We start from the raw sequence: 14,189 nt of genomic DNA, 5'->3' as shown, positions 1-14,189 counted from the left end.
GACTGGAGTTAAAAAAATAACGATAAGCAGCAAGAAAATATTGAACAATATAAAAAAGCGTTTGAAACCAAATGAGCCGCGTAATTCCGTCGAGAAAAAACGGCCTGCAAAGTAACAATTACGCAAATCGATGCACAACGTGTTTTCTTAGTTTTATTTGACGTACTTAATGTTTTTATATCTATAGCGTCATTGCGCCTCCGCGCCATGAGAGATCCAGGGTTTAAATTGTGGTATTTCATTCAAATCGATTTTGATATTGAATTGCTGTTTGCGTTAGGTCACCACATTGTGCACTTGTTTGTAATGTTCATAGTCGAGTTAGGACTGCAGGAGAACACGCGTAAAAAATCTGGAGAATTTCCCATTGGAAGGTTCACCCTGGGGGAAAAAAGCAAATAAAACTGTAACTCTTTTGTAATCTCTGGATGGCTAATTTATTAAGACTGTGCTTCACAGAAAAGTATGAAAGTATACTTATTAAAAAATTAAGGCAGTAATTTTTGAGCACAAAAAAATATTGCAACACAGAAAGCTGAAGGAACTGATTTATCTCATTGTGCAAAAATGACATGATTTAAAGCAACAGCAGGTTTTCTGTTGACTGACTACAAAGTCAACATAAAAAGTGTTACCTTCTTGTCGCCTACGCTCAAATTAAAACCAAACTCCTGCCATGAAAATTTTACATCATATCATTTCGTAGGTGTTTACTCAGGTCCACTTATCAATGACTGTCTTAAAATGCTTTGACCATTTTCATTTAACAATAAAATGAAGCACTCTTCCGGTCACGTAGTTTTAACACTCGTCCCACCGAGGTTGCGACCCCCCTAATATAGGTGACTAAAAATTTTATGAGAGTTCATGTACAAAAAAAAAATCAGGCAAGAATATTTAACACAACGAGAATTAAGATGACTTCGTTGTGCACATTTTTATGCTTTATTATACTGGGAAGTATATTTTCTTTGTGTCTAGCTTTTGTATATTCGAACTCTCCTACCTTTCTTTTTAATCATAACTTCGCTTTGTACACCCTGTTTGGCCAACGCCAGCGAAACTGTAGTTATTGTTTACCTAAGCTGACAGGGTTGCTGAAGAGACATGCTTGTGGTACTATCAGTGGCATGTCTTTTATCGTTCTCTGTTCACAATCTTTGTCCGTGAATACCCCCGGATACCGTGATCACGATGTGCAAGACGGACGGTTGATTGGTCTAACTAGCACGCCGATTCCAACGTCCTGCCGGGTTAGAGGTATAGGGGAGATGGCAATGCTAGTTCGCTCAAATTTTAACGCCCTCACAAAACGATCAAGCACTCACACAGAGTGGATACAAGTGCTGCGTCGGCGCGCTGCCGCAGCTCGCGTTTAATCATTGTTTCGGTTGACGATCGGGGTCAAAATCGTTGAGTTGATGCTGTCGTTGTGTGATTATGATTCTTAATGAGGAGGCACTGAACAGGGATTAAGGATACTTAGTAACAACTTGCTGCGGTAGTTAGGAATACGTGACAAGCGTTGGTAGTGGCAGCAATGCCAAAAATACAAGACATACATTGTCAAGGTCGAGCGATTTATAATCTCACCCGCGAACGTTTATTCCTTTAAAGAAGGTCTTTCATTTAATATTGTAATTATTTTGTGCACATAATTCATTTAACTTTAAAAAGGCAAACACGTATTTTCCGCACAAATTCATCTCATTGCTATTGAGAAGTTGAGAATCAACTTGTTCCACCGAAGCGCTACTTTAGGGGTCAGATCCTGCGTCTCTATAATTTTTTTGCTAAATTATTGCGGTCCATGAGCTTCGTAATATTTCTACATATATCGGAACTCTCTAAGTCTGCTAGTGAGGCGTGTGTTTAGTGTATATGACCCATACACAAGGATAGTAAAAGCAAGCCTTTAGATACTGATTTTATTGTGACTACGCAATCCGGATTTATTGAGGTCCTCGTTAAGCTGTCGAACTCACCATTCCTAAAGTAAGCTATAATTAGATATAAGTAAATCCACTTTAACTTTCGGGGGAGGTGTGCAAGCAAGAACTCAAGAAGACGTTTGCCAGCCAACACCGACGCGAGAGGGCCGAAGACCTCCTTCGAACAGGGAGTCAAGGCCTAGATGAGAGACACACCAGCTTCGTCTAGGATGCTCTCCGCCTGAACGCTCACGCCGACACTTAAGCCACCGACAAAAAGAAACTGCGTCTCCTCATATGAGGTGTGAAGTATGACATTTTCGGTGATCTTATTCGAAACCCTACTTATACCATCGAATATTTTATCACTGTGGCCATAAACCTGAAACGTGCCCTCCTCGCTAGAGCCAGCCACTACCATCAACACTCGAGCGTAGCTGCTTCTTCGCTATCGTGCTACGACATCAGTTTCAGCTTCACTGGCATCCGCGACATCATACGTGACGTCGTCCAGGAAGAGCTGAAGAAGCTGCTGACCGCTGCCTCAAGCCCGGCACCACTTTCCATCGCCAAAGTAGTGAGAGAGGAGGTTCAACGAGTCATCCAGTCAGAGGCTCCCGTCATCGTGGCCTCTCCCGAAGAGCCATTGGTGACATACACAGCAGAAGCCCGACGGTCGCCGCCGGCTGCTACCCTCTACCAGGCGCCACTTTGACGAGACGACCCTTCTACGCAGTATCCCCGACGCCAGGAAGATCGAGCACACGTGCGCGGTGAACCTGTTGTGCCAAGAAAAACCGACGTCTGGCGAACGGCTGACCGACGACCTGTGTGCTTCCACTGCGGTGAAGCTGGCCACGTATGTCGACGATGTGCTTACCGTGAAATTGGACTTGGACGGTTCGTGGGAGACGCCCCGTGTCCGAGGTACGGTGTGCGAACGAGGGATATTAATTAGTTCTTGCGGCGGGAACCATCCCCTGGGCAGGCTCCTCCTCGAGGATCCCGCTGGCCGTCCCAGCGCCGTCCCGTCTCACCTCCTCGTCGGTCCCGTCGAGAGAGACTCGCCGGAAAGTGCACTGCCCTAGCAGAGATTCTTAGCGAGACGTGCCCTGTAAATTCGTCGTTCTACAAAACTCTCCCAGAGATGTCATTCTCGGCATGGACTTTCTGTGTTAAAAGGGCGCCGTGATCGACCATGAACAGAATAAACTGACTCTGTGAACCCCTATTTTGCCTCCAGAGAATCTCCAAACTCCGAGTCCGAGTCGCTGCCAACCACATGAACCTTCCGCCGCAATCAAATGTTCTTGTACCCGTCGTGACCGATGCAGCTACCGGCGGCGAAGTTGTTCTGGAAGATAACCTTCAATTGCTCCTGGGAAGAGGTATTGGCGTCGCAAGAGGACTAGTTAAACTTTAAAATGGGCACACTGGGGTACTCGTGATGAACTTCCGACAAGAAACGGAACACCTCACGAAAAGAGCAGCTGTGGGCCACGTCGAGGAGCTCCGGAACTCCACCGAAATCGCCGCGATTACTAAAGAATCCTCGCCACTTCAGCAAGTCTGTGCGTCGCCAGCGGTGCCAGGCAATGACCCTAAGCTTGCAGGTCCGAAACGACGGCAGCGTATTAACCTACGTCGGGGAAGGTACGCCCAATCGCCGTTGCGAAGCACCGCATCGTTGCCGAGGACGACGCGGTACCTGTGTATCGATCGCCGTGACGAGTTCCTGTAAAAAAAAGCGAGGTAACCCAGGACCAAGTTTAAGAAATGCTGAACGACGACATATTCCAGCATTCAAGCAGTCTGTGGCCTCTTCAGTCGTACTGGCTAAGAAGAAGGACGAAACGCTAAGGTTCTTCGTGGTCTACCGGAAACTGAAGGCGGTGACAAAGAAAGATGTCTACCCACTCCCCCGCATTGACGACACGCTAGACCGGCTGCGCCACTCTCGATACTTTTCATAGATGGACCTGAAGAGCGGCTATTGGTAGATCGAAGTTGAAGAACGGGACTGAGAGAAGACCTATTTCGTCACACCGAATGGGCTGTACGCGTTCAAGCTCCTCCGCCGGCTGGAAAGTTGCTGGCGCCGTGCATAGCCCTTCGGACTATGCACGGCGCCAGCAGCGATTTAGCGTGTCATGGACACCGTACTGGCAGAACTGAATTGGAAGAGCTGCCTCGTCTAGCTGAACGATGTCGTGGTGTTTTCCGGCGACTTGGACAAGCACTTGCGACGACTCCGAGCTGTTCTCCAAGCCATACGGACCGCCGGACTCTTCCTCAAGCCGTCGAAGTGTCGGTTCGCCTAAGACGAACTGAAGTCCCTAGGTCACGTGGTTAGTAACGAAGGCGTTTGTCCAGACCCAGAGAAGACTCGCGCCTTCGCGGCATTTCCAGCGCCGGAAGACGAGAAGGCTGTGCGAAGATTCTTTGGACCATGTGCCTAAGCTCGGCGCGTCATTCAAGATTCGCAAGGATTTCCGCACCGGTCACAAACCTCAGGAAGGACGCCGAGAAGTTCAATCGGGCCGAGGAGTAGCAGCAGGCACTCGACGAGCTGAAACGAAGTCTCCAGACTCATCCAGTTCTTGAACACTTCGATCAGGATGCGGATACCGAGATTCACACGGACGCTAAAATCGCAGGACATCAAGCGATACTGGTTCAAGTGCAAGGAGGCACCGAGCGAGTCATCGCCTACGCAAGTCGGACACTGTCCAAGGCGGAGATAATTTACTTCACGACTGAAAAAGAATGTCTTGCGGTCGTCTGGTCAATCACGAAACTTCGTCGGTGGTTGTACGGGAGCCCGTTCTGCATAGTCAAGGACCACCACTTGCTCTGCTGGTTTGCGAACCTCAAGAAGGACCCGTCAGGATGCCTCGCTGGATGGGGTCTCATATTACAAAAGTTCAACATGACTTCGGCCTACAAGTGAGGTCGCAACCACAACGATGTCGACTGCCTGTCAAGAGCCCGTCGAAACGCCTTCCGGTAGTAGCGACAGCGATGACGGCTACTGCGTCACAGGCGCAGTGAATACCGATGGCATGGCATGACGCATAGCGCACTAATAGAGCATATGGAAGGATAAGGGAGTACCATGCCACGCAGTTTCTCACAAACCCTGTAGACATTCGCATTCAAAAAGTGTACTCTACAAGGAGAACTTTCGGGACAACAACTGGCCGTGGAGGCTGGTAATATCAACCGATCTTCGAGAGAATATCTTTCAAGCCTGCCACGACGACCCGTGTCCGGACACCTTGGCTACAGCCGGATACTGGCGCGTATTCGTCAAAAGTAATGCTGCCCCACGCTTCCCAAAACCGTCCACCTCTACACACGATTATGGTACGAGTGCCAGCGACGCAGGAAACCGCAGACGAAGCCGGCAGATCAGCTGCAGTCAGTTCCTCCGCCAACTGCACCGTTCCAGCAGATCGGAGTGAATCTGCTTGGTTGTTTTCTGCAGTCAACCCTGGGAAATCGTTGGATAATCGTAACCATTGATAATCTAACACGACACGCCGAGACAAAAGCCCTTTCGTCGCGGACTGCTGTGGAACTCGTCAAGTTTTTCGTCGAGTCCGTCGTCCTACGACATAGCGCTTCTCAAGTCCTTATTACACTTCGGGGATTATCGCTCATGGTGCAGCTGACGCAAGAAATTCTTCAGCACAGCCAGACTAGCCATCGTCGCACCACGGCCTACCACCCGCAGATTAACGAGCTGACGAAGCGGCTTAACAAAACAGTCACGTGATCTCATTGTACATGGACGTAGAGCGCAAGACGTGAGAGGTTGTGTTGCCCTACGTCACGTTCGCCTACAACACTGCGCTTCAAGAGACCAGCGGAGGTATACATTTACAGTGTTAAGAATGGAACCTTCGGCGACCTTCTTCCGAGTTTCAACGCTGCGGAAACGAGTCAAGACGAGTCCGGGACCGTCGCCCGCTTGTCGGGGCCTGCGCGAAACGAGTCCCGACGAGTCCGGGACCGTCGCCTGCGTGACGGGGCCTGCGGCAACAAGTCTCAACGCGCCCGTGACGTTAGCGGGACGTGTGTGTGTGTGTGGTGGTTGGTGCGCTCGGGAAAGGGAGAGAGGCATGGCCTAACTGCGGAGAACTTTGGCTACGTCGCACTGGACGGCGAACTTTGCTGCATCGCACTTGACGGCGGGTTGCTGCATCGCACTGGCTGCCCTGGCGGGGAGTGAGGGAGGAACGGACCCTATATAAGGCGGAGCGCGAGGCTGCTCCGTTGTTTTCTCTCGGATTTGACGACTGTATCGCTACCATGTAATTAAACCGTTCGTTACGTTACCAAGTCTCCCACCTCCACTGAACCCCTGGGTTCTTCACTTCGGGGATTGGACGTCGTCACGAGACAGGAAGCCTCCGGACGTGCGGCCTAAACCCCGCCTCGAACAACAGCTAGTACATGGTCGGAAATTAGCGACAATGCTGTGCGCTTTGCTGCCCCACGAGTCAACTAACGATGGGAGCGACGACGCTCAGGTGGTAGCGCAATGGGCCGAAGAAGTCTGCCAGCTCGCCCGACTCCGGATTTAAGACCAGCGACGTGTCGATGCTGGCCGCTACAGCGTTCGTCGTCGCGACGTCTACTTTCAGTGCGGAGACAGAGTGTGGGTGTGGCAACCTATGCGCCGTTGCGGTCTCAACAAGCTGTTCAAACGCTACTTCGTACCCTACAAACTGCTTTGCCGTTTCGGTGATCTAAACTACAAGTTCATGCCCGACGGAACATTGACTACATCATACCGCCCTCCAGGACCGGACGTCGTCCGCGTCGCGCGTCTCAAACCGTACTACGGTCAATAAGACTATGAATTGGATTCTTGTACTACGCTCGATAGGGCCGTGTTTTACAAGCTTCCGTAGTGCGACATTATTTGCGTTTATTTTTCTGTTTTGTTTCCTGGCACGTCGCATCGAGACGATGCGCTTTTAAAAGGGGGGAGTAATGCCACGCTCGTCGCCGAACTAGCGCGTACGTGGCCGAATGGTTACCGCGTTTGGCTATCGCTCGGAGGCTCCAGATTCGATTACAGGGATCGGGCTCCTCTTTTATTTATCCTTTCACCATGACATTCTCGTAAGTTCAAGAGCCTTGTCATCTCATAGAGTTACGAATGTTCTACGCGCTTAACGTTCTGCGCCGAATGTTCCAGAAAGATGCTCTGCGTGGCGGCCCGCAGTCAGTGTCACTATTGCGATCGATCGTGCTACTCCGCCGACCTTCGACATCTGTGATGCTACTTCTTTGTATATTTTTTTGGCATAATTTAGCCAAATTAAACGTTTAGTTGCTGTACATTCGTCACCTCATTATCTGTTATTCGTGATAATATGAGCCATACAGAAGGCTAATAAAAGCAAGCCTTGAGATACAGATTTTATTGTGGCTAAGCAATGAGGATTTATTGAGGCCCTTGTTAAGCTGTCTAAGTCATACCTTCTAAATTAAGCTATATATAGATAAAACAAAACAGAATTAAAAAAGGGATTTGTTAAAGTGGTTATTTGTGCGAGTTGGTAATGATTGAAGATGGTTAACATTGAGAACAAATAGAAAGGAACAGTGAAGACGGAAATGAGAACAGACAAGCGCGTGTCTCTTCTCTCTTCCCTCTTCACAGTTCCTTTCTATTTGCGCGCAATTTTAACCATGTTCAAAAAGGATTTGTTTTAGTATGTTATGCAGGTTACACGTTCAAAGCACAGATGTTTCAAAACTTGAAGAAACATAACTACATGAATACCGCTTGGGAAGCGGCTGAAAAAATGAAAATTTCCCAGAAGACTAACTCTGCGGTTTTATGAAACGTCGGCAGTATTATACCTAGGACTAATGTGGCGATGCAGGCGATTTGGTTACGCATGTTGAAAGTAGTGAAAGCGCACAATAAAGACAAATACGAAGACGGAGATGCAAACAGGACGAGCGCTGAGTATCAACCGAATTTTTTATTGGAAAAAATAGAAACAGCAAAATAAAACCAGCAAAAGCCACAAATGCTACAAATGTGACTAGTCATCAATGACTCGGAGACCACACGTGTCAATAAAGTCCACTTCCTTTTTGTGAAGGAAAGGTGAGGGCGGACTGACACACTTATCAGGACATTCCTTCGTTATCATGTAAGCCTCCAGTACCTCCCTCGCCACCTTTTTTTACCTCTACCAACGATTGTAGTGCCTTGAAAGTTGGGGATGCAGCGGGCAATCTCTGCAATGTATGTGTAAATGGGCTCCTGTTGTTGAAGGCAGTGATAAAGCATGTTCACGCAACCGTTCATTCAAGCACCTTCCGGTCTGGTCTATGTAAACCTCGCCGCAGCCCAATGGAATTTTATAGATCACGCCCACCGCACATTCCACATATTTGTCTACGTGCTTCACTGTGCACTTCACTTCACTTTGCCTTTTTCTTTTATCCTCGGACATAGTTGAGCCAGTTTACGTGGTGCTGAGAATACCAGAGGTACCTCGAACCTTTCCGCCACTTTCATTGTATTGTGTGACACCCTGCGTAAGTATGGCATCACGTAACAATAGCCGAGGTGCGGGCTGTTTCCGATAAAGCGCCCGATGAAGAGCGGGAGAGATGCGTTTTGGAGGGTGTGGATTGCCTGTTACGGTGTGCCTCGATAAAGGCCCAGATACATAATGGGGGCAGGCTAAACGAAGTCGTTTCGTTTTTCCAGAGCAATAACTTAAGCCTATTAGAGGCAGACAAAGAGGGAGGGCTCGTGGCGCTTCCAATAGACAGGATGGAATTCAGGTCTAGGAACGCGATCCGGAAGAACTTAAAGCTGTCTCACCTTGAACCCAAAAAGCTCAAAACTTCTGCGCTCAAATTGTGCAATGGTCTTGAGCTTGCAACGTTGGAAAAGAACGTACAGAAATGCAAGATCGCGCAGCTTGATTTTTTTTTCTCGGCAAAAACCCATAAGCCTAATACGCCGTTTCGAGCAATCGTCACGGGAAGGGGATCGTGGCAAAAACAGGTTAGCGTCTATTTGCAGGAGCACTTGAGTGCTGTAGATATCAGTGACCCCTTTTTGGTAAAAAATTCTCAATCAGTGGTGGAGTTTCTTAGGAAAAATGTTCCAGGGGATGCCGTGGCGTTTTCTATAGACGTATAGGATCTTTATTACTCTATCCCCCACCAAGAATTGTTTGAGGCAGTACGTGAATGTATTAAGAGAAACGGCGTGGTTGGTTTCCAAAACGCCTGTGGTGTGAGTGTTGATGGTTTTTTAGAACTTTTAAAATTTTACTTGGAGTCGACTTTTATTCTTTTTGGCGGCCGCCATTACGTGCAGAGGGCTGGTATCTGCATTGGTTCCTGGGCTTCCCCAGTGCTTTCTGATATTTTTTTGGTTAAGTATGACCGAGCCATTGAGAATGCCTTGAAAGGCAAACCTGTGACCAAGTTGTTTAGGTACGTAGACGATTATTTAGTGATTTTGCAAAACTGTGAAAACCTTACTCTATGTGAAGTTGTTGAAGATGTGATGAAGCGTGTTTAAAGAAAGTTCTAGAGGCCTGAAGTTCACCTTTGAACGCCAGGATGGAGCGTTTCTACAGTTTCTGAATTTTCGAATGCAATTCACAGGGGAACACGTGTGCTGGGGTACAAACGGCGTACCCAGAAGGGAATCCTCCCCTATGATTCGGCGCATTCGAAGATGGCGAAATGGAGCATTGCGTCGTCATGTCTAGAGACGGCAATTGGAAAGTCATGTCACCATGCCATGCACGACAGCCTCTGTAGTCAGGTCAAGAGACTTGGAAGCGCAGGGTATCCTACTTCCCTTATGCTCGGAGTGGCTGAGAAACTTCTGAAGAAGTTCAGGGGCAATAGCCAAAAGGACAAGCAAAAAAAGGGAGGAAGACCCCACGTGATGCCATACTTACACAGGGTGTCACACAATATAAAAAAAAGTGGTGGAAAGGTTTGATGTGCCTCTGGTATTCTTAGCACCACGTAAACTGGCTCAACTATGTCCGAGGATAAAAGAAAAGGCAAAGATAAGCGGCAATGCACAGTGAAGCACGTGAACAAATACGTGGAATGTGTGGTGGGCGTGATCTATGAAATTCGACTGGGCTGCGGCAAGGTTTACATAGGCCAGACCGGTAGGTGCTTGAATGAACGGTTGCCTGAACATGCTTTATCATGCGTCCAACAACAGGAGCCCATTTACACATACATTGCAGAGACTGCCGCTGCGTTCCCAACTTTCAAGGCACCACAATCGTTGGGAGAGGTAAACAAAAGGTGGCGAGGGAGGTACTGGAGGCTTACATAATATAGAAGGAATGTCCTGATAAGCGTGTCAGTCAGCCCTCACTTTTCCTTCACAAAAAGGAAGTGAACTTTATTGACACGTGTAGTGGCCGAGTCATTGATGACTAGTCACATTTCTAGTATTTGTGGCTTTTGCTGGTTTTATTTTGCTGTTTCTATTCTTTCCAGTAAAAAAGTTTGTCTATAGTCAGAGATTGCCCTGTTTGCATCTCCGTCTTCGTATTCGTCTTTATTGTGCGCTTTCACTACTTTCAATATACCTAGGAGTGTCTTTTCTATTACACATATATAAGAATGACTGACTGTACACTACGAAATACAAAATTTACGGGTGTCCCTCTACTATGTCTGAAGCATAAAGATTCTGGAATGACGTTCAGGCAAAACTGACTTCAAACATTGAGAGATAAGGATTATTGAGCGGTGGAGCTCGTGAGCGAACATACTGGAAAGCCACGGAGACGAGGAGACGCCAAAAATTGGAAAACAATCAAGAGATGGTTGGGAACCTGTTACACTTCTTTGCGTCCCCTCGTCGCTGGGGTTTTTCAGTATGTTGCAAGTTCCAATATGCCTTGTTTTACATCTTTCCGTTTGTGAAAAACTTCAGTCGTACGATAAACAAAACTGAATAAACTTTCGCAAATGCAACGGAGAATGTCGTGTCATTACAGTGCTCGTTATAGTGACATATGGAATTATCTTTGAGGATATCGAATCGATCAAACAAACATTAACTCACCGATACTTGCCAGGGCTGTGGCGGCCATATTTTATATCATATCGCAGCCTCCCTTCCCTAATATTAGTGCACGAGACCTAAAAAACGGCAAAAAATATAGACGTTTACAAGTCTTTTGTAACGACGTATTAAAGCTCAGCTTTTGAGGAGGGGGAGGGAAGGGTACGGAGGGGAATGTATGCACCTCCTCTTCCTCCTCCATGCCTCCCCTCTTCCTGGCCTTCTGCCCTCTTATTTAGCGGAAAGTCCTTTGCTAAATTTTTCGCTAAATTTAGCGGAAAAATTTAGGGAAACGTTGTTCTGCCAAATCAAGCGGGAAAATAAAATGGGTTTTGAGGTCACGTGACGTGAATTTCCCCGCTAAATTTAGCGGACAAATATTTCCGCTAAATTTAACGTGAAAGATTTCCCGCTAAACTTAGCGGTGAACAGAATTGATGATGAGGTCTCGTGACGTGAATTTCACCACTAAATGCAGCGGAAAAATTACGCCGGGAAATTTAGCGGGAAATTGTCCCAGAATGCAACGCTCGCATTACGCCGACGCCGCCGCCGACGCCGACGCTGAAGTCGACGCCGACGCCGACGGAAACGCCGCTTAAACCGGAAGCGGGCGACTAAGAGCTGTGTTCTGAAACGTAGCGAAGAACATACTGCTAATCGAAGGCTATCTTGCTCATTAGGTTGCGATTACTTACAGTTTTTGTTGCCTGTGAAATTGACATTTCAATCTCGAATTTCAATAAGGGGGAATGCTTGTATTGTAATAAATTTGTTCTAGAAGGTATGCCAGACAATTCACATGAAGAGATGAGCAGTATGTTTAATACATCACATCTTCTCTGTCATCGGTATGCGTTTAATGTTTTTTTATAGACCAGCAGATATAGTACTCTAAAAAAACCTAATTTTGTAGTTGCATTAAAAAGGTATAATAAAAACTTGGCTGATATGTAGAGTTAAGTAATACTATATTGAAATATACTTTGTACGTGATACTGGCCAAACTAGGTAAAGGACCGCGGCAGAGTTCAACATATTATTAAACGCAAAGTACACTTAATATGTGCTAAAGTATTCTTAAGCTGCTTAGAGTATTCCGCATTCTACTTGTTGCAGTTTCGTTGGCGTATTACTCTTTGCCAAGAAACGAAACAAATCAAATCAAATTAGTTTATTTGATGTCACATGGCCAGAAGGGACATGACAAAAGGGAACTCTGGCAGATAGCTGTTCACTAGCAGCCTGACGAAGGACCCAGATCCCCATGCAGTTTGTAGCAACATTCCTGAGTGAAGTGAAATATTCTGCACATATATCCTTGATTATCTAAGGAAACAGAGTGTTATGAGGGGAAACACAGTGTGTGAAAATCTCTGGCTTTCATATGGAAGTATGAAATGTTTTCCCTTGTGGTAGAATATGTTTTTTTCTTTCGACTTAACTGCAATGGCAAGGAGTTGTGCTAAAAGTCACCTTCTTCCAAGGAGTGGATTTTGAAATGTGCAGCTGGATCTAGCACCAAATCCTGCCGTCTAGATTAGAATTATCGCCATTTGGTGAATATTATTTACTGAATGTACAAAGAATATCAAAGTAAAACTTACCATAGCATTTGAAAGGAAAAACAGCTGGTCTCCTGTTAAGTTTAACCCAGGAAGCATCTCGTCTGTGTCATTAAACTTTCTGAATGCCTTAAAGTAAATGTAGAGCAAAGATCGATAAATTAATCTTAAGCTAGATATATTGACTGCCCAACAAGGCTTTATTTAACTACTCTATCTTTCTTACCAGATACGCTGCTCTTAGGCCAGAATTGTCGGCAATATTTTCACCCTGAGTATTTGTTCCGTTTAGCTGAGAAAACAAAAACAAGAACACAACAAATTTGCGTTACATTCTTGGAAGGGGCGTAAAATACTATAAATAATCGCTCATACATCTAGAAACAGAATGCACATATCTCCATAACTTCAATCTATTCGCTTTACCTCGAAAGTGTAAGTACTACGAAAGCTAGGATGCAGATAAGATGAGTAACGCAGCGATTTTCCCGAAACTTTACTGGCTCACTTTGTCATACTATATTATATGGTATGTGAATCGAAGAAAGGCATGAGCTACAGGCGAGTCAAGAAGCAGTGGGACATATATTGACTACTTTACTCTTCCGCGGCTTTCAAATATATCATCACACTTGCAGTATCTTCTATTTATAATAAGGTCGCCACTCTTTCTCTCTCTATATATATCTCTCAAAACCCTCTTATACATTGAGTATGTTGATCTATGTTCACATCGCTAATGAAGTAGACTGAATCAAGCATGTGCTTGACGAGATCGGGGAATTGCGGGTTAGTGGTGCAAAGAACACAATCTTGTGAAAATTTCACCACTTTTACGGGACAATTAATTTGGCATACAGGCCATCCAAACGAGTCAAGCATTTTTTTCAGAACTTTTATTCCAACAGCTTTAATTACGCAGTTGTTTTCGGATAAATGAGAATATTTTTCAACGTGTTTAACTTGGCGAAGGTTTTGTGTTATGAAGCGGTTCATCTGAGCGGTGATGTAACCATGCGCGTTGGAATCTAATCTCAAGAGAGAGAGAGCGAGAAAGAAAATCAGTTTCTTTCATAGTTTGCCTACCACTAAAATAGGCTTTTCGGAACATTTGGCCTTGAGGAACTGACATTTTTCCTGTGCTTAAAGCATGTGCGGTAATGTAAAATAATAATACCAAGTGTACTTTCTTCTGGAATTTTTTTTGTTTAAGTAACTTTCTTCATATAGTTCATTAATTAGTAGCCACACGCATCTACTTGAATCAAGCTGTGACTTCGGCCACAAAGCAATGGTTTAGTGCGGCACAGGTAGCGTTTTTATTCTCTTGAAGTAACGAGGCATTTGACCTCGGGTCTCACCAGATTTTGTTCGCTATTGTAGTTTACTGTCCTGAGACACTAATTGCTGAAGAATTTCATATTTCTGAAACCGCGTGGCGAAGTTTACCATATGGCAACAGATTTGCTCACAAACTTCAGTCATTTTGTTTGTCCTTTTCTTTTTTTAAACGAAATGTAATTTAACGATGCGAATGCTTTGATATCAGGGAGGACGAGATCTGCCAGACCATGCAGACCACTCATTGCGTCCTCT

At 45.9% G+C, this 14,189-nt stretch overlaps 1 protein-coding gene across 1 annotated transcript in view; it reads right to left on the bottom strand.

The window, feature by feature from the left end:
• Positions 1-281: 281 nt before the first annotated feature.
• The window catches only part of LOC115324099 (neprilysin-1-like), a 147,239-nt gene continuing 133,331 nt past the window's right edge, over positions 282-14,189 (bottom strand). Inside the window, exons 16-19 of the mRNA XM_042288341.1 lie at positions 12,820-12,885; positions 12,636-12,722; positions 11,029-11,105; positions 282-381 (exon numbers count right to left, since the gene is read on the bottom strand). Of these exons, the coding sequence (XP_042144275.1) occupies positions 282-381; positions 11,029-11,105; positions 12,636-12,722; positions 12,820-12,885 (330 nt within the window). The remainder of the gene's footprint in view (positions 382-11,028; positions 11,106-12,635; positions 12,723-12,819; positions 12,886-14,189) is intronic.

Source organism: Ixodes scapularis, unplaced genomic scaffold (genome assembly GCF_016920785.2).
Source record: "Ixodes scapularis isolate PalLabHiFi unplaced genomic scaffold, ASM1692078v2 ptg001946l_1___fragment_3__unscaffolded, whole genome shotgun sequence".
Taxonomy (NCBI): domain Eukaryota; kingdom Metazoa; phylum Arthropoda; class Arachnida; order Ixodida; family Ixodidae; genus Ixodes; species Ixodes scapularis.
The sequence above is the reverse complement of the archived record's forward strand: the minus strand, read 5'-3'. Positions and strand labels throughout refer to the sequence as shown.